General features: G+C 45.7%; 2 protein-coding genes across 3 annotated transcripts in view; one reads left to right on the forward strand and one right to left on the reverse strand.

Moving 5' to 3' along the window:
- LCMT1 (leucine carboxyl methyltransferase 1) overlaps positions 1 to 10,758 on the reverse strand; it is a 42,927-nt gene extending 32,169 nt beyond the window's left edge. Inside the window, exons 1-2 of one of the 2 annotated variants that reach the window (XM_077760467.1) lie at positions 10,515 to 10,758; positions 4,609 to 4,689 (exon numbers count right to left, since the gene is read on the reverse strand). In XM_077760467.1, coding sequence (XP_077616593.1) covers positions 4,609 to 4,689; positions 10,515 to 10,624 — 191 coding nt within the window. In that variant the 5' untranslated portion in view covers positions 10,625 to 10,758. The remainder of the gene's footprint in view (positions 1 to 4,608; positions 4,690 to 10,514) is intronic. The other variant, XM_077760468.1, reaches the window with a different exon arrangement.
- ARHGAP17 (Rho GTPase activating protein 17) overlaps positions 10,623 to 27,268 on the forward strand; it is a 94,943-nt gene continuing 78,297 nt past the window's right edge. Inside the window, 3 exon segments of the mRNA XM_077760559.1 lie at positions 10,623 to 10,670; positions 10,820 to 10,982; positions 11,212 to 11,227. Coding sequence (XP_077616685.1) covers positions 10,623 to 10,670; positions 10,820 to 10,982; positions 11,212 to 11,227 — 227 coding nt within the window.

Here is a 27,268-nt window from a genome sequence, read left to right on the forward strand (position 1 = left end):
CCTTCTGGCTTCATCTAACACCCCATTACATCACAAGGATTCATATGATCTAAAATCGACTGTCTCTACTGTAAGCAGTCATTGACTAGTGAGCAAGGCATTTATGAAAAAGGAACCAACATTCACAAGAGGGTGAATGAAGCAGAAGTTAGTCAGAAAGTTCCCGTGGTACAGTATCTCATACAGACTTAAACAAACAAAAACTCCAGTGAATACAGAATATAGTAACGGGATGTCATGGGCCTGAATAACGCTAAAGTTCTTTGAGAAAAAAGAAAACATGTAAGCACATGCAGTCTGGATATTTTCTCCCAGTCTGTCTTGCCTGTTCATTTTCTCAGTGCATCTATTTTTCCTTTGTAATTAGTGCTTTTTGTGTTCTGTATACAAAACATTTGCCTTCCTCACGGTTGTCAACATATTCTCCCATGTTTTCATAGAAAAAGCTTTATGCTTCTAGCTTTTATATTTAGGTTTATGATCTATCCAAATTAATGCGTACAGAACAAGGTAGGGGTCAAGGTCCATTTTGTCTCCATTTGAATATCCAGTTTACCCAGAATTATTCATTAAAAAGACTTCCCTTTCCCCCACTGAATTAACTTGACACTCTAGGTGAAGATCAATCTACAGTACTTGTGTTTGGTCTATTTCTTGGACTCTTTATTCTGTTTCATTCATCTCTCTTTATGCCAAAGACTTTGATTACTGTGGCTTTACTGTAAGTCTTCAAATTAAACAGTATTAAGCAGTTTAAGGCCTTCAACTGTGCTCTTCTTTTGAAGACTTTTTTCGCAATTCAAGACCCTTCACATTCCATACACATTTCCGAGCCAATCTATTAATTTCTAAAAAAATAAATAACATGGCTAGGATTTTGACTGGGATTGCATTGATTCTATGGATGAATTCAGGGAGAACAGAAATACCAAAACATCAAATCTCCCAATGCATGAACAAAGCATATCTCCTGTTTATTTCAGTCTTCTTGAATTCCTCTCAATGTTTTATAGTTTTCTGTGTAACAGTGTTTCATGTCTTTCATTCTATTTATTCCTAACCAGTTTATGTTTTTTGGTGCAACTGTAAATATTTCCAATTTTCATTTTCCTACCATGTATGTATATTTACAATACGCCTATCTGACAAAGAATTCCTATCCAGAATATATAGTAAACTCCAATAGGTTAAAACCAAAAAACCATTAACAAAAATGGGCAAAAGACTCAAACAGACAGTTCACAAAAGATATAGGAATGTCCAATAAGCACATAAAGATGCCTAAGATCATTAGTCACCAGGGAAATGAAATTTAAAGCCATATTGAGATGCTATTTCACCCTCACTGACAAAACAGAATGTTAAGAAGAATGTTGAAAAACTGAGTTTAGAAATATTACTGGTGGGAAGTATAAACTGATAAACCATTTTGGAAATTAGTCTAGCAGTTAAAAATATACCCACCCTGTGACTAAACAATTGCACTCCTATTTATTTGAGAGAAATTTAAGACTTCTATAAGAATGTCCATTGTAGCCTATTCACAATGACCAAAAACTTCGATACAACTCAAATGTCCTATCATTGGGAAAACATACGAACAAACTGCAGTATATTCATACTACATGTATAGGAATAAACTACTTTATACTGACAAAGACTATCTCCTTGACCAAACTCTAGCCAGGCTCCTCTTAGCCCTCTTCTTAACTAGGCTTCAACCCTAACTTACTGTCTAGAGACTTGAACAAACACTAATGTAGACTCTAACAGCTCAAGACTCCACCCCTAGGATGACTCTAGTACCCCTTAGTGCCTGCCTGAAAAAACTCAAGGCTGCCAAAAGCATCCATTGTTTATTCTAGCCAACACTGAAAGATCAGGCCCCGATCTCCCAGTGAGCAAATCCAGGTGGTTTCACACAAACCAATTCCTTTCCTAGACTTTGTAATTTTTTTACTTTTTGGACTTTATTCACCCCAACCTTACTCCCTCATTCTCTCTTTAAAATGTACTGTGTACAAATCAAAGTTGAGTGTCATTCACTCCGAACTTTTTTCCTTATTGCAATAGTTATTACTGATCAAACTCTGTCCTTATCACTTTAACTAGTATCTAGTTTTATCTTAAAAAATGTTTTAATTTTTATTTATGTTGAGAGTGTGTGGGTGTGTGTGGATACACAAGCAGGGGAGGAGCGGGGAGAGAGGGGGAGAGAGACAGGGACAGAGAGCATCCCAAGCAGGCTCCACACTGTCAGTACAGAGCCGGACAAGGGCTCAATCCAACAGTGAGATCATGTCCTGAGCCAGTATCAAGAGTCAGATGCACAAGTGACTGAGCCACCCAGGTGCTCCTGACTTTATCTTTGCGTCATCCGTGCAAACAACATGGATGTGTCTCAAAGAACACAGCTGAGTGAAAGAAGGCAAAAGAATACATACTGTCTGATTCTGTGTATATGACATTTGAGAACAGGCAAATCTAATCTATCATAGATTCTGAAATCAGAAAATGACTGGTGAGGGTAAGGAGACTAATCAGAAAGACATAACAAGGGAAGTTTCTAGAGTTTCAGATATATTTTGCACCTTGTTTTGGGTGGTGGTACACAGATATACCGTTGACCCTTGAACAACGCAGGGGTTAGGGGTGCCAACCTCCTGTGCAGTAAAAAATTTGAATATAACTTTCAATTCCCCAAAAACTTAACTACTGATTGACTACTGTTGACCAGAAGCCTTACTGATAACAGTAGATTAACACATATTTTGTGTGTTAGATTTATTACATATTGTATTCTTTTAATAAAGGAGGCTAAAGAAAATAGTAAGAGGGGCACCAGGGTAGCTCAGTCAGTTAAGTGTCTGACTTCAGCTCAGGTCACGATCTCAGTTTGTGGATTCGGGCCCCACATCGGGCTCTTGGCTGTCAGTGGAGAACCTGCTTTGGATACTCTTTCTCCCTCTGCCCCTCCCTCACTCGTGTGTGCCCTCTCTCTCAAAAATATGTAAGCGTTTAAAAAAAGAAAAGATTAAGAAAATCATAAGGAAAATGTTTAGAGTACTGTACTGTATTTATCAAAAAATCCACACAGAAGTGGACTCACGCAGTTCAAACCCATGTTGTTCAAGAGTCAACCATATATACCTGTTAACACTCATCAAACTGAACGCTGAAGACATGAGCATTTTATTTTATAAATTCTCTCTCTCTCCCCCCTGCCCTCTCACCTCCATTTCCTTCCCTCCTCTCCCCCTCTGTCTCTTAAGAATACCTGGGGAAATTCTGAAGGCAAAAAAGATGAGAGATGTAGCCGACCCTCCAAGTCTCCCTTTCAATACCCACTTACCCCTCCCTCCTGACCCCAATTTTGCTTGAGGTATCAATCTGTCCCGTGAGAAATTCTCCCTTCCCACACTTTTTTGCAGCTAGGGGTGAGGCCACATGCCCACTTCTGGCCAATGACAAGTATGTAGAAGTCGACAGGGTGGGACTTCCTGAAAAGCTATTGCTTTCACAGACTCAGACTCATGCCTTTTGTTAGCACCCCTTTCTTTTCTTTCTTCCTGGAGTCCAGCTGCTCAAATGAACTAAGAATACTGTGCTATTTCCCAATGCAACCCTGTTTGACCCCAAGCTGGAGGAGCTCTTGGCAAGTCACGACTGACACTTTGCAAGTCAAAATGTTTAGGCATCAAAATGAAAACAGCAATTCCAACTGGAAGTCAAAAATGATCTATGCATTGATGTGTTAACGTATATGTAAGAATTCAGTATGTAAGTGATATTTCAAAGCAATAGGGATACAGACCATCAATAGACAGTGTGAAACAAAAACTGCTACGTTGTAACATACAAAATTATGAAGATAGATGAATGCTTGAAGCAATAGAAGCCAAAAGCATAAAAGTGCTAAAAGAAAATGTAGTGATTGAAAATGGTCTCATAAAGCGTTATCCAAAAGCCACGAGCCATAAAGTTAGACTGTCAGATCTGGCACCATAAAGATTCAGAATTTCTGTATTGTGAAATGTATGCTACAAGCTAAACTTAAAGATAAGCAACAGTTTGAGGGAATATAATGTCTCAAATAGGTCGGCCAAGGACTACTACCATACATAGGACAAGTTCTTACAGACCAATAAAAACACAAATAAAACAAAAAGACAACAACCCAGCAGGAAAATTATAAAGAAAAAAAGCATCATGTAAAAAAAGATCAGTGATAGTAACCAACTAAAAAATACTCAGTCTTACAGCTGAGCCTGGGAGGCTCGGTCAGTTGAGCATCCGGCTTTGTCTCAGGTCGTGATCTCGTGGTTTGTGAGTTCAAGCCCCACGTCAGGCTCTGTGCTGTTTGTGCAGAGCCTGCTTCAGATCCTCTCTCCTTCTCTCTGCCCCTCCCCCTGCTTGCGCTTTCTCTCTCCCTCTCTCAAAAATAAACACTAAAAAAAAGATTTTAATAAAAACGCTCAGTCTTACTAATGATTATAATAAAAATTTTTTAAATGAAAATAACAATGTTAAAGAGGTATTATTTTCCACCTGCCAGCTGACAAACAATTTAAGAGACTGAGAATATTCTGTGCTTAGCATCTCTCTTACCATGAGAACAGAAACGGACACAACGTCTTTGGAGGACCATTTTGAAGAGGCTTCTCCCCTGAAATCCATCTCACTGGAAAACTGAAACACACATCCAAAATGCTTATCACAGCCCTATTTTAATAGCAAAATCATAGCCACCCAAATGATGAACAGAAGAACAGTCACATAAAGTACAACCACACTGTGGAATACTGTTCAGCCATTACAGAAAAAAAAATTATATGTACAGTATATTCAAATTAGGCTACTGAGTGAGGGGAAAGTATTCACTTTTGCCCTTTAAAAAATTAACCATTAAGGCACCTGGCTGGCTCAGAGAGTATGTGGCTCTTGACCTCGGGGTTATGAGTTGGAGCCCCATGTTGGGTGTAGGAGACTACTTAGAAACAAAACCTTGGGGGTGGGGAACATCTGGGTGGCTCAGTCAGTTAAGCCTCTGACTCTTGATATCAGCTCAGGTCATGATCTCACATTTTTGAGATCAAGCCCCATATGAGGCTCTGCACTGACAGAACAGAGCCTGCTTGGGATTCTCTCTTTCCCTCTGTCTCTTTGCTACCCCCCACCCCGTGCAGATGCTCTCTCTCTCTCAAAATAAATAAACGTTAAAAAAATAATAATAGAAGTTAAAAAAATAAAATCTTAGGGGCACCTAAGTGGGTCTGTTGGTTAAGCATCTGGCTCTTGATTTTGGCCCAGGTCATGATCTCACGATTTGTGGGACCGAGCCTCGCACTGAGTGCCACACAGATGACACAGACCTTCTTAGTATTCTCTCTCCCTCTCTCTCTGCTCTTCCACCCCCCCTCAAAAATAAAGAAATAAAACATTAATAATAGTGTTAAAAATGAAATCTTAAAAAATAGTTATTAAAAGAAAAAAATTAGTATTCTAGATCTGAGATCTTTTTTTCGTATTTTCCAAAACTTTATTTGTTCCTTATTGAAAAAATGGGGAGACCATGCAGAAAATCCATGATTTGTTTGACTTTCTGGATGGGCAAGTGTGGCAGCTAATTTATCCTCACCGGAATATCCTAATTCTAAAGTGACATGTCTTCTCTGAGAACGGAAAGCAGCAGCCCTCACCTTCAAACTATTTCAGGTCAACAGCTCAAGCCCTGCTCTCCGGGCATGGCCGTGAAGGTGCGATCCGTGTGCTAGAAAGGCCTAGGCCCTTGGGAAAATGCTGCCGCTCTGGAGACGTGATCCTATGGCCCACCTGCACCTAAGGGGGGCGTTTGTGGATTCGGTTGAAGTCAGATTAACTTCTGTAATTGTTACAACAGGATTTCAGTCTTACGGCCTCTGGTCTGGTTTCTAAAACATGTAGATCACTGACAGCCGGTGAAACGGAACAGCAGACTGTTGAGACCACGCCAGGAAGTGCACCCTTGAGCACCGACACTCAGTTCCTCCTCCCTCTGCCCCCTGAGAAATACTTACTGTGGGTCCAGCACGCACGTGGCTAGGGCAGATGTGGTCCCTCCCTGTACATTTCTTCTCGCGGGGGAGACACACAGTAAGCAATACGCCTTCGCTGAGGCTGCACTGACTGCCACCAAGGAGGCGCACAGAGAACAGGTGAGGGGCTGGGCCTGGTCTGCAGGGGCCTCCTGGTGGGAGCCGCATCTGGGATGAGCCAGAGGGCTTGGCGTCTTCTTTGACTCACTGGCCTCACCCATATCCAGTCTGTCAACACATCCCATCAACTCCTCCTTCAAAACGTACCTAGAATCTAGTCGATTCTCAGCCCCTCCCCCACGACCATCCTGATCCAAGCCAGCAGCACCTCTGTCTTGGAATATCCCATCAGCCTACTAACTGATGTCCCTGTTTCCATCCTTGCTCCCTACAGGCTGCTCTCAACAGAGAAGTGATCTCATAAAACCCAAGTCAGGTCACCTCATTCTTCAGTTCAAAATCCTCCATCGGCCACCACCACAGGCCCGAAGACCCCGTCTGCCCTCTTCCGCCGCCCCCACTCTGGCCTGGCCCTTCCTGGAACAAGTCAGGGCTGCTCTCTCCACAGGGCTTCCTACCCTCCCTGCTCTCTGGCTGGGACACCGTTTCCACAGACGTCCGCAGGGCTCACTCCCTCACCTCCTGCAAGTCTGTCCCCCCCACTGTCCTTCTCAGGGGGAACTCTAAGCTCCACTGAGAGACACTAGCCTAGAGGAGGCATCTAAAGGACAGAAGAAAAATGTCAGGTCCTAAGCAAAAACACGCTGCGGGGACAGCGGAAGTAACTAACAAGCAAGGTGGAGAGCAGAGCTCGGGTCGGCTGTGCTGCTCACGCGTGAGGCGGTGCAGCACCAGGGAGGAAACGCAGGGGGCCACCGTGGCAACGGTGACAGACGGGGATGAAGACAGGTGATCCTTCCAGACGAGGCGTTCCAGAAAATGAGTGCCCTGTGTGCAGCTGGGGTCCTCCACACGCGCAATGATGCCGACCAGGCTGATGGCAAGAATCGAAACAGACAGGAGGGCTGTGCGCCAGGCACCCAAGTCATCCATGAATTAGGTGAATAACTGAGTGGAAGACAGTGAGGAGGAGAGGGTGCTCCACCTGGGAACCATGGATATCAAAGAAATGGGGGGTCGGGGAGGGGGTAAAGAACAGAGACACGAATCTTGCACTCCCGATCCTGAAAAAGGCAGGGTATGAGAAAACAGAGGCTCCATCGGAGAGGCCTTCAAGGAAGGCTACCCCCAGGCAAGGACCAGGGTCAAAGCAAAGAGAGGGAAGAAATGGCTCAGGAGAGGCTGAGGAAAGAGATGAGGCTAATTAAGGAGGGGGAATTTCCTAGGAGACACAGGGAGGGTCTGGGGAGAGGGGGACAGGGGTAAACAGAAGGAACTGCCTTCACGGCACGGCAGGCTTGGGGAGACAAGAAGAGGGGAGATGGGTAGTGGCGAGAGTCAGCGATCACAGGAAGTGCTGGAAAAACACCTGCCGAATCATGCGTCAGCATAAACCCAGAATGTCCCATCAGGAGACTTCTAACTGAGGGCGGTAGGAGTGACAGCACAAGTCCGTGATGATGGTCACGACACTGACAATGACAGACTGGGACAGCGCTGATAATAACCACCTGTCTTCAACACGCGCCGTGTGCCAGGCACTGTGGGGAGGGAGCCACACTGAATCCTCCCAACAGCCGTCTGCACCGTTCACATCATGACTGTCCCCGGGAGGCCTCTGAAAGGAAGGAGGGAACAGAATGCAACAGAAGCAACAGAGCCGGAGGAGTCCTGGGAGGCGAACTGGCTTTCTTCATGTCAAGTTAGGGCTTTTACGGCTGTAACCTAGGGCGGCAGGAACCAGCCTGATCCACGGGTATGAGATATTCGGTAACTTCAACCAAATAGTATTCAGAACGGAGGGAAATCAAAACCTGTAATATTCTACTGCAGGCTTCACGCCGTGGCCGATCCTGTGCTCACTGCCTTGAGTCTATGATCTCACCTCCCAAAGGTGGGTTACCATGATTCTCCCCATTCCAAAAATGAGAGGACAGTTCTATGCCCATGATTCACGCAAAGAATCCCTATTTAATAACATGATTTTTTGACAAGATTTAAGGGTTTAACACATTATAGTGAAGATATCACAGAACTTGAAGGACAAAGACCTGCAAAGTGTCTTAAAACATTAGCTTACGGACTTTCACAATCTTTTTGCATGGTTTTCCAGATGAGGGAAAACCCAGTGCAAAAAGCTTCGATGAAATGTATCCAGATGGCAAAGATGTCCAGTCTTTAGAGCCCGGGACCTATCCCAAGAGATTCTGATTCAGTGAGTGTAGACTAGGACGTGAGCATCTGTGTTTGCTTTTAAAAGCCCGAGGGTAAGGGCGCCTGGGTGACTCAGTTGGGTAAGCGTCCGACTTCAGCTGAGGTCATGATCTTCTGGTTTGTGAGTTTCAGCCCCACCTCGGGCTCTGTGCTGACAGCTTGAAGCCTAGAGCCTGTTTCAGATTCTGTGTCTCCCTCTCTCTCTCTGCCCCACTCACACGTGCTCACTCGCTCACTCACTCTTGCTCTAAGATTAAAAAAAAAAAAAGACTAAAAAAAATAAGCCCAAGGGTCTGCCAATGTGCACTCCGGTCTTAAGAGACTCTGCCATTCCAAACCCAAACTTTCCCTACAATGTTTAGAGGGCTATGGACACAGAGGGCATTGGAAACTGAGGCAGAGAAGAGCTGAGAAATCATAAAACTATCCAACAGAGAGTCAAGAAAAGGCATACTCTCATTACACTACTCTGTCCTCTTTCTGTGTCTGAATTATTTCATCATCAATTTATCTTAAGCAAGGAAGTCCCCAAAAAACGTTTACTGACAAATATTAAAAAATCAATATTACCAATAAATTTTAAGTGCACCTAATCATAATATACTACTGTAAAGTATTTTATTTCCCTCTAATCATTTCTATGGCACTGCAGAGTCTCTTAGCAAACAGCAGTCGATATGAGAAAAATTATTTCTAATTCAACAGTGCTACAGATGTGGTCAAGAGCAAGTGAAAATTGGAGAAGAAATAGAGTTCAGTGTATTCTGTTTCAGTTCACAAATTTCCCGGCAGACTGCCTCCAAGTCTTAAATACTTATGCATGTATTTACCTATTTATTTAATCAACCACCCCAACACCTAACATACTGCATGGCACATGTGACTCAAGTGTTTTACTAACGTTAAATATCATTTAATCCGTGCAATTATCTATGAAGTGGGTATTATTAACGTCCCCATTTTACAGATCAGGAAACTGAGGCGCAGAATGGTTTAGGAATAGCTAGTAAGTGGCAGAGCTAGGATCAGCTTCACAGAGCCTGGCCTCGGAGTCCATGCTTTACATCACTGTGCTCAGTCTCCAGGACCCTACAAAAAGCGCAAGCCTTAACCCAAAATCTTGGCTTTCCCCAACCTACATTCCCTAGTAGCCCCAGCTTCAAGGAGCCACTAGCCATTCCTTTAATAGTTCATACTCCTTCCCTGCTCTGCCTCAACACCCTCCTATATCCCCGTTTTGTATTCAGCCTTCTGATCTCAGCTTCAACATTACTGCCGAAATTACAAATTCTAATAGCATGCTGTATTTCTCAGCACTCAACGCAAAGTGTAATTATGTATTTCACGGGTAATTATTTGCTTCCTTTCTTTGCCAACGAGGTGGTACGGATGTCAGATGCCATGCCAGTCGTATGTGTTCCCAATCATTGAATACCCACCAACCATTCAGAAAAGAAGGGTTTGGCACAACGGACACGGTCAATAATTTCTGATGAATGAATAAAGTACACTCAAGCCTCATGCTTTCCGGGGTGTGATACACGTCTGTGCTCACAGTGCTGCCCCAACTATACCACCAAGTATGTAGCCCCTGCTGCATACAGGCAAGAGCTCTGGCAAATACTGGCTCTGCACACCAACATTACGTGGGCCTGGACAGGCCATTTCCCCAACCCCTGCCCCCCGATCTTGATGGCCTGAGTTTCAGCTTCACAATGGGGATCATAACCACCCCCAATGAAACGGAACGTATTAAAGAGGGAGAACTCGCACGTCTCCTCCTAAACCCACAGAGACTATAATTATTTGTCACGTCTGACTCCCAGCAAGACGTTAGCCCCCACGAAGACCACAGGGCCCCGTTCGCCTAGTTCAGTGCCGGATTCCCAGTCACGCTCTCCACACAGCCGAAGTGGGATAATTATCAGCTAATAAATGAACCGCTGCTCCGTGCCCTTCACAGGTGTGAAACGAGGGTCGCCGAAACTGACGGGTACCTTCTGGCGTCCTAGCATGCTCCAGATACGCTGGTATCTCAGGGCCGCCTCCCACCTAGGCCCCAGCCCCCCGGGGACGCCGGCCCCTAACCCCGCGCCCGGCAGGCACCTCTTGCATATAGAAGCATCTTCGCAAGTGCCGCGCACACCCTCGTCGTCCGTGTCTGTCGAGGAGGAAGAACAGGAGGTGAAAGAGGGCCTCCTCAGGCTAGCGGCCATGGGCGTGGAGGTTCCGGGGTGCTGTGCCCACCGGGGACATGGAAGCGTGAGCCACAAACGCCCTGGGAAGGAGCAAGGCTCCAAGAAGACAGGAGAGAGGGGCTGGGCTCCAGCCGACTCAGCTGGCGCGGTTCAGTGACGCCGCGCACGTCAGCTGTCCCAGCAACCCTCCCGCTCGGTGGCGCCGCTGTCCAGACGCTCATTGGCCGATTTCTCCGCCCCCTCGGCCCGCGGAAGGGCTCATTGGAGAACTCTTCTGGCCCCGCCCACACAGCCCGGAAGTACGCCAAGGAGGGGAAGGAAGCAAATGGACGCAAAACAGGGGCAGCGCAATGCTTTCCGGGAATTGTGGTCTTGGGTGCGCTGGGAGGGCGTTGGGCTTTTTTTTTTTTTCTTTTTCTTTTTTGTGTGCGAGAGAGAAAGAGAGAGAGAGAGGGAGGGAGAGAGAGAAGACAAGTGGGAGGGGCACAGGAAGAAGGAGAGGTAATCTCAAACAAGCTGTATACCCAGCCCAGAGCCTGACGCTAGACTCGATCTCACCACCTGAAAGCATGACCCCAGCTGAAATCAAGAGGCGGTCGCTTAAGCCACTCAGCCACCCAGGTACCCCATTTCATGGGTTTCTTATTACTGGTCAGAAAACTTTATAACTGCAATTCACGCAGGGCGGGAGAGCTAGCAGGATGCTCAGCCTTGGGGCAAAGGGCAGAAAATCCAGCTGGAGGAAACAAGTGTTCGTGTTGCAGTTGGTCAGGGCTCAGTCTCATTCGACAATTGAACAAATGTTCGCTGAGTGCTGACTCTGCGCCAGGAGCTGTGCTAAGTAAGGGCTTTGCGCACATAATCGCCTTTCAAATGTGGAGGAAGGAATGTGGGAAACTGGTACAATGGAAAACTATGTTGCAGTATAGATGCACCAGGGCTGCCAGTTAACAAGCTTCGGTGGCGGATTTAAGAATATAATATGCAATGAGAGAAGGGAATATAACATTTTTATGAAGTCCAAACCAAGCAAAACTGATGTTTAGAGATATGCTCATATATAATAGAATACAGAAAAATGAAGGAATGAGGCGGGGGAGGGAGACAGGAATCACCACGTCTGTGACCTTTAGGGAGTGGAGTGGGTAGAACACTAGAAGGGAAGGATTACTTAGGCACATCAGTAATTTCTCAAGTTGGGTGGTTCACATGTGTTTCATCATTATGCATATTGAGGACGTCCATTACATATATTTTGTACTGGACTTATTATTAATTGTTTTCTAGAAAAATAATGTTTGTATGTTCCATTTCTCTGTCAGGTGCACTGAATGGATATACTCAAACTTTAAGAACCTTGGATCACGCAAACACACACGTGCAAAACAACAAAAACTCAGAGCACATATCTTAGGACAAAATCATCTATCAAAAGCTTGCTTAGTATTCAGTGGAAGGCTAAGAGCTCATTGATACCCAAGGTGGAAATGACAGTGGGGAAGGTTGAGGTTAGGAAGGCTCGCCAGGGGGAGTTGCGATGAGATGGAATACACCAGTTTCTTTGAGTGGTCCTCTGCCAAGAGGTAATGCAAACCACTGAATACGCACAATCTCCCAGCTTGGCAGTGTACACATTCCAGGGGGGTCAGTAAGTAGAAAGTGTCAATTATGAGTAGTACAAGGTGCCCGTCCCATAGGTGTGGACGGTGAGGCTGAGGGTAACTGGAGGAAGGTGGAGGCAGATATACTGATACACGTGTGTCGTTTGACAAGCAAAAACTGTGCCTTGCTGAGCCTTTGATTCAGAAAAAGCTCGTGATTCAGAGGACTTTGTCAGTTTTTCACTGAGGGCCACCCCTGGGGTTCCAATTCATTTCATTTAAGTTCCTGGTTAAGGAGCTAGATCTCTATGACTGAGGAGTGGAATGACAAATATAAATGGCAAGCTTAGCCAGATCAGGCTGTGTGGTGCCTCCAAATGTGAGACTACACTGGGGTCGTTATGAGACAATGTCAGAGAAAGTTCACTGCCAACCAATCTGCATGCCCTGACAAAGTCAAGAAAAGAGAAACTGAGATTTAAAACCCCTGTGAACATTAATATTGGGAGCAAAGAGTGGCATTGACCATTTAATGTCTACAAAAGGAGACATTTGTGGTTTTGTCTACCCAGTATTTTTTCTTCTTCTACAACAGCCTCAGTTTATTAATGAGAGCTAAACTCGCCTTTCAGGCCACATGGGTCAGGATGAGGGGTGCCTGGGTGGTTCAGTCAGTTGAGCATCCAACTCTTGATTTGGGCTCAATCATGATCACAGGGTTGTGGGATTGAGCCCTGCTCAGCATGGAGCCTGCTTAAGATTCTTTCTCTCTCCCTCTGCCCCTTCCCCCCACCTTGCACTCTCTCTTAGAAAAAATTAGTATAAACACCTGAGATCCCAACAAATTTAAAGATGGTGACTATTTTGCTATTACAGATTTGGCTAATAGGTTCTGTTCAGCACCTATTTCAATGTCCTCTCAGCCGCCTTTCCCTTGAGCTTGAAGGGGACATGTTTTACCTTTTTATGCACAGGACACCCAAACCCTCCTGCAATCGCACGCAGTCTTTGCAGACAGGATCTGAACTGTACCCATCTTTCTCCAGAAGCACAGGTGTGACATCACCTTTATGACATCCTACTGTGAGGACATTTGTTTGACACATTTGTTAAGGACATACAAGTCCAACCTTTTTCAGTATTGTTTGGGTTCTGGAAGCAATGTATTCCTTGTTTATAAATTTTACTTAAATTTTATAATTTATTTACATAAATTTTATTTAAGCCCATTTATGCTGTTACTCATAAATCATCCCATGTTGAGTGGGCCTCCACCCAACAAAAGGCTCTCCAATCTGTCCAAGGTAAAATGACCTGGTAGTGTCCTCAGTAAAAAGGCTCTATTTTAGCAACCTCCTCTCCTGCTTCCTGGAGTCCCTGGACCACCCAGGGTATCTGTAAATTGTCCATGGGCTCCCTCTGCAAGAGACTGCCCTCCTTGGTGCTCTGTTATATACCATTAGAGCAGCAATTGGTTGGCCATGCACTGGGCTCTTCTGGAAATAAAGTCTCTCACAGCCCGAGCCTTCACATCCAGCTGCCTGTTATTCCTTGGGTTGTGGAAGCAGTACCCCACAAGCTTCATAAGGTTACCAAGGCCTTCCTGCTATAGGATGAAGCCAAAGTCTGGCCTATCCTACCTGCAGGCGGGGGTGGCCTCTCTGTCAGCAGCCCATTGCCCGATTCTGTGGTGCTGAAGGATGTCACCCTGTCTTTATACCCTTGGCTACCTGGGGAATTCCCTTGGGATCAACTGCCTGGACATCAGAGTTCCTACATCTTGTTTTCGATGACCAGCCCTCCCTCCTGGTCAGGTGCCAACTTCATTTCCTAAATAAGTGCCTGTCCTATTCCTTAAAAGTCTCAGGCCCAGGTTTAAACTGATGTCAAGACATCAGAATCAATTGTGCTGTAAGGCCTGAGACTAAGATTCAATATTAAGGGTTGCCTTGACATCTGGTAAAAACAGGGGACCCCCCAATGGTCTAAATGCAGGTTCCCTTCCCCCTCTGCTCCCACAGATAATGTCCCCTAGCCCAACACCCCCTTGTCACAGGGACCAGGCACAGTTTCTAGGCTCCAGTTCCCTGGCAGCCTGGGGGATGACCCAGCAAGCCAGCCAGACCTTCCTGCAGGAACCAGGGCTCACTCTCACCATCTTGTTACTACAAAGCCTGTCCCCCCCCCCCACACCCCCCAGCCCGTATTCATTCTGTTCCCAAACGCAACCCCCATGTGGCCCTGCGTGGTGTGTGGTGTCCTCCTCCCCTGGGCCATGAGTACATGTGGTTAATAAATTACGGTCGAACTCATCTGTTTACCACCTAGGCATCCCTTAACTTTAGGGGGGAATCACTCCACTCACCAATGGGTGAAGAGGAGGAAAATAAAATCTTTCCAGTATGTACCTTTTTCAAGGCATGACCTGCCTGGATGAGGTTCATGGACTTGAAGTTATTCAGATAATAATCTCTTTGGGTTTTGTAAGAATCCATATGTGGCTGGAGGGCGGCCTCCATGTGAGTTATGAGCAGGAAGAAAGGCTGCAAAGGCAAAGTCTTGGATAGTCTGTTAAAGTTCAAACTCCAGGTGATGGGGGAACCCAAAAATCACCACAGCAGGGAAATAACATTAAATTTTCATCTCAGTTCACCCTGACAGCAGTGTGGAGGATGGGTTCAAGGGAGGCCAAGGGTAGACTAGTCCATGCAAGAGACAGGAGTGGGAGAAGCAGAGCAGTGGGAACAGAAGGGGAGGGAAGGAATTAAGATATCTGTGAGGCTGGGGCACCTACCTGGCTCAGTCAGTGGAGCATGCAACTGCTGAACTTGGGGTCAAGACGGATCAAGCCCCACATTGGGCGGGGAGCCTACTTAAATGTTAAAAATAATAATAATAGGGGCGCCTGGGTGGCTCAGTCGGTTAAGCATCTGACTTTGGCTCAGGTTGTGATCTCATGGCTTGTGATCTCGTGACTCGTGAGCTCTCAGCTCATGAGTTCGAGCCCCGCCTCAGGTTTTCTGCTGTCAGTGCAGAGCCTGCTTCAGGTCCTCTGTCTCCCTCTCTCTCTCTGTCTCTCCCCCATTCTCACTCTCAAAAAATAAGTAAATAAACGTTAAAAAAAATATTGAAAAAAAAGTAACCACTGTTTTAAGTTTGGCAAATACCTCTGCAGTCATTAAAAGCCTTAATATTAAGACATTAAAAGTCTTAATTAAGATATTAAAAGATATGACATTAAAAGTCTTAATATTTTCCAAATATTAAGAATATTTTTATTAAACTTTAGCCAAAAACAATAAATACGTTACATTTTGCCAAAGGCCATTTTGTTTAAGGCGCGCGCGCACACACACACACACACACACACAGTGACTTGGGTTTCTTTCAAGCACTATCTCATCTCTGGCTTGAGAATCATCTATTGCTTTGAAAGGTCTTTTGCTATTTTAGTGCTCTTCCCAGGTGACACTATTAACTAACAGTGTGTACGTGGGTCAGTAACAGCATTTCTTAGTTTAGCCACTCTGTCTTCTGCGGCCAAAGCATCGCGGTTATGAGACTCTTCCGATTCCAGAGCATGGCCTTCTGATCTCTCCAGCTCCCGGTTTAGGCGTAATTCTTTGTCCCGTAGATGTTGGATCTCATTCTGGAGGGCACAGGTTTCCATTCTTTTCTGTTTTGGTGCCCGCATGATTTCATCTCTCTTCCTGCTGGAACACAGCTGTCTCTTCCGGCATCGATGTAACTGCATTTGCAAGCTGATTTAATTCCCCGGTCTTGCCCTGTTCTTTTTCTTTCAATAGCTCTTCCAAAGCGAGCACCTTGTTGTTATTGCAGCCTAGGATCTTCCTCCCTCTGCACCGTTAAAAGCCACATATTTGTCTCTTGCAGTGTTTGATTTTCTGTCTCCCTTTCTCTAGATGTTTCCACTAGTGTTTCATTTTCCTGTTGTAGTTTACACACATCCATTTCAAAATTTGATATTCTCTCCTTCAGATTTGTTACTGCCTGCCTCAAAAGTTCCTTTTCACCCACTTCACTGGTGAAATTCTCATTCAGAGGAAGCAATTCATCACTTTTTCGCTTTGAGTAGGAGCTCTTTTTTCTGAAGTAAGTTGTAGGAAACGCCTTGCTTCTCCTTGAGCTGCTTCATCTCGGAATCAGGGTGTTCATGTCAGCAGGTTCACTAAGGCTATTCAATCTGATGTATAGAGTGAGTCTTCTCAGTTGCTCCACGCAGAGGTAGAAGAGCTAAGAAAATCAAAGCAGGGAAAAGATGCAACAATCAGAACTCTTCAGGACTATGACCAGAGATTGTCTGATTGAACTCCTGCCACCTCGGAACTGGAAAGAAAACAACATGAATATCTAGCAGTGCTGGATGTTTGCAAAATTGTCAATAAAGCCTGGCATTTCTGCCTTAATGCATCCACTTCGATGTCGTGTTCTTGAATAGCCTGTGTTCAATTCTGAATCATTTCTCTAAACATATCCTGATCACTAGTTTCAATTCTAGTGAACAATTTCTCAGGTTCATCTTGCAGCTTCCTGATATATGCTTCTTTGGCAACAATTGCATCTGTCATTTTTTGATACTCTCTTTTCAGATGGACATTCTCCCTAGTCTTCTCCTGGAAGACCAGCTAATACTTGTTCCCTTTCCAAGGCAGATCTGGCAATTGCTGCTCAAGGTCTTCCACATTCAGGAAGCCATAGACATCCTGCTGCGGTGACCCAGTATCTCCAAATCCTTTTGCTGGATAATCTGAGTTAGTTTTCCAGTCTCATCTTTGGACAGCTGATCAGTCTGTTCAGTTAATCAGATGTTCTCTTTAGGTAGCTGTGTAAACTCCAATTCTTTTTTATTTATTTATCTTTTTTATTTTTATTTATTTTTAATCCCTGATTCTTGTTCTTTTATTCTTGTTACTTCTCTTTCAGTTTTGACGTTAGCTAAGTCATGCTTTTCACTTGCGTTTTTCTAAAGGAAGACGTTGAATCGTTGTTACTTGAAACACCTCAGAAAGTGCCATTGGAATACGCTGGGTTTTCTTCCATTTGTCTTCATTTGTTCTATCGTGTTTTGCAAAATCTTACTCTCCTTATCTTTCGGTGAAAGGAGCCGAGTGTGTTTCATGTTCATTTGCTCCTGTTGGTGTCTGAAATCGTCAATCTGCTGACCTGCTCTCGTAAAGAATGAAGCAGTCACAGCTCACCCTGGCGTTGGTGTTCAATGATCATTAGTTGTCTGATTTCGTCTTCAAGATAACCTCTTTCTACATTCAGTTGATCCACCTCACATTCTAGTTCTGTGATACTGTCTCGCGTTTGAGGGTCAGCCACAGGTGCACTTTGACTCTCGTCTCTCAGGCATTCCAATTTGTCTCGCAGATAATTAATTTTCCTTTCATGGTTTCAAGACTTGCTCCTTGCTTCTCCATGGTCTGCTGTAAAATTTCCTTTTCTCTGAAGACTTGGGCATGCCTCTTGAATTCCTGCAGAAATTCTGACTTTACTTTCAGTTTTTCAAAACAAATTTCTTTCTCTTTTCAGAAGTGCTGCTTCCGCTCCTCTAAAGCAGAGCACAGAACTTCCTTAGTTTCTCTATGGTCGGCATCCATCTGTGCAACACTCTTTTTGGGTTGTAATATTTCATCATCTTTCTCTTGACTGAGTTTAATTAAACGCTTGTTTAATTTTAATTAAACTGGGAGGTGGACTTATCCAAGATATATGTGTTTGTTAGTTCTTTAATAGCGTGCACAGACCTGTTTTTTCCAACACCTTCTTTTGAGCCTGGCACAATTTTGCTTTTAATTTTCAGTTTTCTATTTCTAAAGCCCTCACAACAGTTTTATTTCTGAGAGAATTATTATGGTTACATGCAGTAGTTTCTCTCAGCTGATGTCTTACATCTTCAAGCACCAAAACCAACTTTTCTTTTTCTGCTGTGAGATCAGAAGCAATGTTCTTTAAGTTGTCTCAGCTGTTCCATTTCTGAAAGGTTTTGCTGCAACTTTGGAAGCTCAGTTTCCCTTTGAGGAACGGTCTCCTTCTGGATGTTTAAATTACATATTGGCCACTGAGCTGACTGATGCAAGTCCTTAACAGCCAATTTACTTTGACTTGATTCTTTGTTTTGCACATCTCACTCTTTAATTATGTCCATTTGCTCATCTTCAAATGGACAAGCTCTCTTGTCATCAGTGAGATCTCGTTCTACTTTACCGTTGATGCTGTCGCCTTCATATGTTTCGATAGCTGACCTTCCATCAAACCCTTGGGCTGTGTAGTTTGTTTCTGTCCATCGAACTCCCACAACTCTGCTGTTGGGAGTTCCTTCTCCCTGATTGAATTTCTGTCCATTGGCCTCCAAGTCACATCTTAAATGATCTACCTCTGAGTCCAAATTCATGCCTTCTGGAGCAGGACGCTCATTGCTTACTTTCACAAGTGCCAGTTGAAGTGCTCCCTTTCCTTCACCTAATGAGTTTTCTTGTACTAACACGTAGACCCGCTCTTCAAGTTTCAGACCGTCTCCAATGCGATTGTTACCCTGGGTTAAGTGATGCAGTCGTATCATCTCCTTTTTAGGGTTGGACAGCGCTTGCTGTGGCCCAAACACTCTTCCACTGCTGTACTCAGAAGAACTCTTTCCTTTTCTGTCACTATATCACTTGGCCTCAAGACATAAGGCTGCAATTCACATTCTTCAGTCCTTTCTTTCTTTTCCTCATTTATCCGGTCCTGTTCTCTCCTTAAAACGTCCTTCTCACTTTCTACAGATGATAATTTGTTATTTATGTATTTTACTGTGTCCTCAAGTTCTTCAGTTTTCCTGGTAGACTCCACTTTTTCAGTTTGTAGAACTTGAGTGGTGTTTTGCATATCCTTAATCACAGAGGCATCAACCACTCTGATTCCAGAGCCACCTTCCTCTAATAGAGTTTCCAAGTTTTTGATCCTTGTTTCAAAGCTGTTTACTTTTTGATGGTACCTGCAATGTATCTCTGCCAGTTTCCGTCCATAGACATTTAGCAGTACTGCTACTTCAAGTTGATAGTCATCAATTTCCTTATTTCGATTTTCTTCAAGTTCCTTGATGATAATCTGTAGTTTGCATATTTCGTTTGGGTCAGATGTATAGGCTCCCCATGCTGAAGTCTGGGAAAAATGCTTCCGAGAGCTCCCTCCAGCATTCAGTCTTAAAACTTCATTTGCCAGTCTGTTTATTTCTTGTTTTGCCCAGATCAGGTCAGCAAAGCCCATGTTATCCCCTGGATTGCTGAAGCATGGTGGTTGGTATCCTTATCCAAGGAAGGTGAGGCTGTGGTTGATTGTAGCTTCAGAAACTTGAACCGTATCAGTCTCACTTTAAGAAGTTTGATTTCTGCCTCTTTCCGTTTTAGCTCTTGTACCTAGCAGCGTCCTGCTTTAGTCGAGGGTCTAACGCTTCACACTTCCGTTTCAGAGATCACTACTAGGAGTTTTAAGTGTCTGATTATCTGGTCTTAAGATTGTCTGACTCAGTTCCCTCTCTTTTCTCCTCGAGCCAGGTTGTTGTTCAACCTCTTCGGTTCCCTTCAGCAGCACATCCTTGGTGAAATTAGAGGTGTGGTCAGTGAAGGGAGCCACACTGCTACCCACTTGCTCTAGGGAATGGCCCAGGCCGCTAAACCTAAAGGACATCGCTGCGGGTCATGGAACTGACCTGGTCCGCTCCACAAGAAGCGTCCAGCGCAGTCGGACAGTCCCGCTAAGTGTCCCTGAACGGCAGCCTGCGGGAGGCTACGAATTACAACACAATGAGGCATTCCTAGGCAACGCGGCACAGTAGCCGGGCCCGCCAGGGCGGGGCCCCTAGGAAAGGCCTGGGCAGCCGGGCCGCGCCATTCCCGCCCATGACCTCCCACCCCTTTCCCTCCCCCGCTGCCGCGGCGGCTGTCCCCAGCCGTCCCCAGGTGCGTGTGGGCGCGACCTGGCGGAGACGGGCCTCGCTCTCGACGTTCCCCCGAAGTCGGAGCACAGCACACAGCGCTCTGCAGTTTGTGGTTTCCACGCAACAATTTTGTTTTTTAACTGGGATGAATTGTACACAGTGACACACACCCATCCACCTAGGAGCGTAGAGAAATGTCTACAGCCGCCCGACCGCACGGTCCTAAAGGGGGCGTCGGGCATTTCCGGCATCCAGAGGCTCCCGCATGCTGCGCCCGGTCTAGTCTTCTCCCCCCACCGCCCAGATCGCTCCCCGGCCCGTCCGGCGGGGACTGCGCTTCCCACGCCCGGGTGAAGCNCCGCGCGAAAACTCGGGTCACCGGTGTGCCCGAGGCCGGGCGGGCGCGGTGCTCTGGGGGCCGCATTCTCAGCCCTTCCGTGTCTCCCGGCCGTTCTGGACCCTCCACCTCCAACTACTTGATGGCAGTAGATCAGCAAGGGGCGATCAGAGCCCATCCGATCCGCGTAGTGAGACTCAGGACGCTTTTCGAGGGACTTTAGAGGGGCTGCTGTCTCCAAAGCGGGGCCCCTATGGACCGGACTGCTCAAATTCTTGACATTTAGAAATTTGGAACTGGGAGGAAAGAATGGTGGAAACACCTTGGACATATTTAAAAAAAAAAAAGGGGGGGGGCTTAAAAAAGCCCCTTTCTCCCTTTGGATTTGGAAGCAAATCCTCCTCCCGGTGTCTCTGGTACTGCTTTAATGCTCGACAGGAAACTATCGATTATGAAATGACAGACGAGACCGGAGTCTGGAGTGGTTTTGAGAGCCTCTGGAGGTGGATTGTCATGTGCTGTGTTATCTGGGGCAAATCTTTCAAGGTCTTTCCAGGGCAGTGAGCTGTGCCCACTGACTGTTGATTCTGAGAAGAGGTATGAAAGTGTGAAATTTTCACAGCTTTTCTTTTTTCTTTTTTCTTTTCAACAGTTGAGTAAAAGGGGGAGTTTGGTTTGGCCAAAGCACATGGGGACACTTCTTTTCTGTGCGTGTCTGAAAATACTTTTACTTCCCCTTGAGTTTTCTATATTTGCTTCTCACGGTTTCATTTCCCCCCTCACTTTTTGCTTAGTTTTGTTGTTCAGTTTCATTGCTACCCCCACCCTATTGTCTTAGTGTGCACTCCTCCTGTCTCCATAGTGAATCCCTGTCCCCTACAGCCTAGCGGTGCCTACTTTTCTGTGCTTTGTGGGAAAATGATAGAAATAATGAATGCCGAGAGCATAATGAAGGCAGACAGAATAGTAGTGGGGCCCAAAGCTTCAGCTAAGCATCTGTGAATGAATTATAAGATAATTCCTTGGGAGTTTTCTACCCCTCCTTAGCATTCTTAGGAACATGCATTGTGAAATCAGTATTCAGTGGGTGTCAAGACACATCTGTCACATTGTCATTCTGGCCAGTGTGTACATCTTATCGGGAGAGGGGTGTTTGCTCTTTTTGCACAGATTTCTGAGGCCTTTAAAGCTATCAAACCAGTCGGGGTCTCTTTGGTCCCTGCTTCCTCTGTAGCTGCTTCTCTCTTCACAATTCTGAGTCCCAGCCATACGTGCCTGCTTTCAGTTGCCAGAGGCCGCCGAGCATTCGTACCGGTTAGCCTCTACCTGGAATTTTCTGAAGCTTCTTTCACCTCGGCTGCCTTATACATGCCTCCTACTCATTCTTTAGGTCTCCAGGCAAAGGTCGCTACCTCTAAAAGGCTTCTATGATGCAGTTGCCTCTTTACTTGGCTAGCGTTCTCTATTGGACTACACACCTTCAGAGTCCCGGCCATCTTTCTCTTTCATTTCCTGGCTCTGTTGTGGCTCCTATCGTATGGTAGATTCTCAGTAAACATTGTCAATCTAGCACAAATCCAGTTCTTACTAGATCGCCCCTGTGGGGTGAGCCCAAGTATGGGAAAATGAAAGCTGGATAGAGTAAATGGTGATTCACACCAGAATTGTAATTCTGGCCCTGACCTTTGACTCTGTTTGAAAATCTTTATTGCTAGATGCAAGTGGAAGCAGCAGCCTGTACAGAGCTATTAAGGGTGTGGCAATTATGCTCCCAAAGCCAAAACTTTTTACTGGGGAAGCTTTGGCTTTACTGCTGTTGATTCCCTAGATAAATTTGTTTTTATTTTTTTCCACTTAAGTAATTATGAAGGACTAGGGAGGAAAAATGGAGACAAGAGAGAGCCTAGAATTGTAATCGTGTGTTATTGGTAGGCATCAGGATTGGGATTCTGAGGGTATTCGGGTCAAGAGGAAAGCTAGAAAGCAAAGAAGGGACCCCCCCCCCCCACTCCAGTGAAGTTATATGTGTGAGTGGCATGCCCATTGTGTATGTTATCATTTCGTAGAGTTCTAGGTGGTGTCTTGCAAGGAAATCTTCTCTTCCCAAGAATGAGGACCTTGTGAGTAACCCCACAGCGAGGTTCCATGAGTTGGACATGTGGAGAATGAGTAACGGCTACAAGGAGTGAGTTCTCATGATGTGGTTTGTGGACAGTGGGTGGATGAGTCTGTTTCAGAAGACGGTTTGCATGTCACAGGCACAAGGATGACGCGGTGGCCTCATGATATGGGTGTCCCAAAGGAGAGAGTTAGGGTGGTTGATGCATCCATTCAAGAGACACTTGTTGAGCCCAAACTATGTGCCACTGTTGAAAGTATAAAAAAATCCAAAGTGAATACAACACAGTTTTTGTCCTGAAGGAGCTCAGTATATTTGTGGAAGAGATAGGCAAGCAAAAACCTTGCTAAGTCCTTGAGCTAAGTCCTTATAGAGGGATGGCTAATACACTAAGAGAAACTCTACTTTTATTGGATGGAGAGTGGTAACAAAACACAACAAAACAACAGGACAAAATTTGAACAGAGCCTTTCCCCTCCATCTTTAAGCACTTGTTTTAGATTTCTGTTGTATTGAGTTAGGTCTCTTTGGATTATAAGAAAACCCAACTCGAGAGGTGCCTGGGTGGCTCAGTCGGTTAAGCATCTGACTTTTGATTTCAGCTCAGGTCATGATCTCACAGTTTGCAAGATCCAGCCCCACGTCAAGCTCTGTGCCAATGGTGCAGAGCCTACTTGGGATTTTCTCTCTCTTTCTCTCTGCCCCTTCCCCACTCTCTCTCTCAATTAAAAAAAAAAAAAGGAAAAAAGAAAGCCCAAGTGGAATTGCTCTAAGCAAAGATGAGAATTTGATTGGCTCGTATGTGACGGAAGAGTCTAAAGGTCGTATGGCCGCAGCCAGGGCTGGACCCAGGGGTTCCACGCTTTAGGTAGGCTATGTCTACAAGGAGAACTGCTGCCGCCCCCCGCCCCCCACCCCCCATCTTCCAGTATCTTCAGTTCAAGTCCCAGAGGGACAGAGAATACCTTTCACTGTGGCCAGAGCCCCCAAGATTGACTCTGAAGGCATCTGATGGGGTCAACTGCCTTTCCCAGGTTACGGGAATGGAGTCAGCCCCACCCAAGCCACAGGGGCCAGGAAGGGGAGAGTGGTACCTTCCCCCCCACCCCCCCCCAGATAACTGGGATGTTCTTAGCAGCAGGAGGCAATAAGTGCTGTGTCCTTTGTAGTCTTGCTAAAAAGAAAGAGGTTTTTTGAAATCCCTGATGCAAATAATCTGGTGGAAGCAGATGGTAGTTTAGGGGTGGGGAAGGGGTACACACCAGGGTGAGGAGCTTGAGGGGCATTTGGTTGTGAGGGAGACGTGCCAAGGAGAAAAGGAATCTGAGGGACTAACTAGACTAGTTCACTACGCAGGTGAGGCTCTGGAAGGGAGTGTCTCTTTGGGTGTTGGTTTCTGCCAAGATGGAAGTGCTCCCTGGAGGCCAAATGCTCTCTTAGATAGTAGACTTTAGATAAATCAGGGTTGCAAACTCCAAGCCTCAGGGGGCCAGGCTAATAAAATAAGAGCAACTTAGACCCAGCAAGAGCTGCAGGGCACCTGACAGTGCCTGTCTCACCTTTCAAAGGGGCATGTGGAAACATGGGCCCAGTGTGGGGCGTGAGCTTTGGGAAAGGCCTAAAATCTGGATTTTCATGAAGATTAGATGGCATTGAATGCAACTTTCAAACAACCCCTGGGACCCTGAGTGGGGCTAAACAGTAATATATCTGTGGTCAGATTTGGTCTGTGGGTCACCAGGTGGCACTTGCTTGTGTAAAAGGATGGGGAGGTTAAGATTCCTGTTATTATCTTTCTTTTTCTCCTCCTGCACCCCACCCCGATATTACTACATTCTCGGTTCTTGGGGGTTTGTCGAACAGCTTGTTCTTTCCTTTAGAGAAATCTTTCAAAGATCCGAGAGTAGTAATCAGCAGTACTTCCCTAGTGGTTTGGTTTCCCACGTGTTGTACCAAACCTCCTGGTTTATTCTCACTTACTGATGCTTATCAACATTCCTGGGTTAGAGACGAAAAATGACCTGCGACGTTTGCCCAGCCAGCGAATGGCCAAGGCAGGACTTGGGGCCAGGGCTTCTTCTTCTTTTTTTTTTTTTTAATATTTTTAAAATTTATTTCTAGGAAAGAGAGAGAGAGACAGCATGAGCAGGGGAGGGTCAGAGAGAGAGGGAGACACAGACTCTGAAATAGGCTCCAGGCTCTGAGCTGGCAGTCAGCACAGAGCCCGACGCGGGGCTCGAACCCACGAACCGCGAGATCGTGACCTAAGCGAAAGTCGGACGCTTAACCGACTAAGCCACCCAGGTGCCCTGGGGCCAGGGCTTCTGACTCTGGACCCCGTGTGTTTCCGACTACAGAAACTGGGCCGGCTGCCCACCAGGGAAGGGTTAACGTTTCTGAAAATGTCTTTGGTGCTTGGTGACTTGCTGGGCTAGGTGCTTTTGAGTAAATTATCTCACTGCCTTCTCAACAGCAGCTCCCGGGAGTGATGTTATTTATTCCTGGTTGAATGATGAGGAAGTGAGGACTCAAAGAGGTCCTCAGGCCAGATAATAACAGTGCTGTCATTAACTAGAGACCAGGTTTCTGCTTCCAAAGCAGCTATAAGTCCGCACCTCACGCGGGCAACTCTTTAAGAAACCCCTTGTTAGTGTTATGTGTGACGCTTCCATAAAATCCTGGAAGCTAAGAGTTGGTTGTTGCTCTAGTCCAGTGGCTCCTGCCAGGAATGCCGCCCCCCCCCCCCAACCCCGCCTGGGGACACTTGGCAATGGCTGGAGACATTTTTGTTTTTGGTATGACTTGGCTCTGGGGTGGGGTGCTACTGGCATCTGGCGATAGAGGCCAGGGATGCTGCTGACCAGCCTACAGCGCACAGGACAGCCTCGCCTCACAGGATGATCTGGTCCCAAATGTCAAGAGTGGTGAGGTTGGGAAAGCCTGGTCTAGTCCTTTGAGATTCTGGGTATGTGAATTATCAAAACCAATCATCTGCACTGTTTGCCTGCAGGGTGTAGATGTGTTGTGTTTGGTCTATTTCTTATGTGTGGAAGCATTAATTATGATCATTAGCCCCTATTTGACACTTTGGAGTTTTCACACGGGAACCTGGATTTCCAGCTTCTTCTCCAGTCTTGCGAGACCTAGCGAAGCCCGACATCACGCTTTCGTGCACGCACGCACACTAGTAGCTGCAGCTGCGCAGGCGCTGTCCCATCTGGGTGGTGCGCCGACCTCCATTGTGCCCAGGTCCCTACCTGGCTTGACCTGCTGTGTGACGTTCCTGGCAGACCTCTCCCTGCTCACAGACCTCTGACGACCTTCTCCAGGAGTGGCAGGATCTCTGCCTCCAGAGGTACCCGTTCTGTTAGGGGCAACGGGAATTCTCACGCTGAGTCCAAGGCATCTCTGCCCGGGAGTCCTTGGGTGCCACGACGCATGTGTGTCTCTTCTGCGAGACTGCCCTTTCTGTATTCAGCATCGCAAACCATGTCCTCACTCTCCCAGCAGTAACATTTTCCACCCCTCACCTGTTCCACACGCTGACTTCCTCTGCCTTTTCTAGGAGAGGTGGCCGTGCTTCCTTTGCTTCAATCTGAGGGGTCCCATCCAGCCTCTGCATAGAGCAGAGGAGGAAAGGAATTTGTTATCCCCACAACTTCTTTTGAACCTGAGTTTCTGTGGCCTTGTCATACACTCTACCTACTGTGAAATCCTAGAATATCAAACGGGGTTATTGATATGTGAGTGAAAACCCATTGTTCACGGAGCCGAAATTGAATCCTAAACAGACGTGGTCGCATGTGGTCTTGTGGTATCAGTTTTACATGTGAAGGCGGCATGTTATGCTGATATGAAATGATCTCCGTGGTAGTGGTTCCTAGTGTGTACATGGCAGCTCCCCCCCCACCCCCCATTTGACATCCCGGTGCAGGGTCCCAACATCAGTATGTGCCCCCAAGCCTTCTCCTCAGCCTATAGATGTTTAGCGTATATCATTCTGTTTCTCAAATGTAGGTAGATGCCGTAATAATCAAGTATAGATCCATGTACAAATATCATTACACTCCTATCTGCTGTGTGTGTCTGTTTTCTTAAATGTTGGTGTTAAAAGTACAACAAGCCCACAGCCCTTTTTCTAAAACCGTAGGGGCCAGATGAGTTTTAGAATTCAGACTTCTTCAGATTTTAGAAAAGTGAAAATGTACATATGCTGTTACTATATAATTTCTCCAGCACGGTCTGGGGCAGCAGCCGTTCATTAAGTATGGTAATATTTCTAGAGTGAAAATCGAAAAGTATTTCACACTAAGTGGAACATGTAAAGATTATAAATAGAGGAGGCTGGCTGGCTCAGTTGGTTAAGCATCTGACTTTGGCTCAGGTCGTGATCTTCCAGTTTGTGGGTTCGAGCCCTGTGTCGGGCTCTGTGCTGACAGTTCAGAGCCTGGAGCCTGCTTCGGTTTCTGTGTCTCCCTCTCTCTCTCTCTCTGCCTATCCCCCACTCATGCTCTCTTTCTCTCTGTCTCAATAATAAATAAACATAAAAAATTTTAAAAAAAGATTATAAATAGCTTCATATTAGTTCAGGTCAAGTTTTGTTACCAAATAAGTTACCAAACATCCTTGTGTTTTAGATTTCAAAATGATGGATAAGGGGTGA

This window comes from Crocuta crocuta, unplaced genomic scaffold (genome assembly GCF_008692635.1).
Source record: "Crocuta crocuta isolate KB4526 unplaced genomic scaffold, BGI_CrCroc_1.0 scaffold73, whole genome shotgun sequence".
Classification (NCBI taxonomy): domain Eukaryota; kingdom Metazoa; phylum Chordata; class Mammalia; order Carnivora; family Hyaenidae; genus Crocuta; species Crocuta crocuta.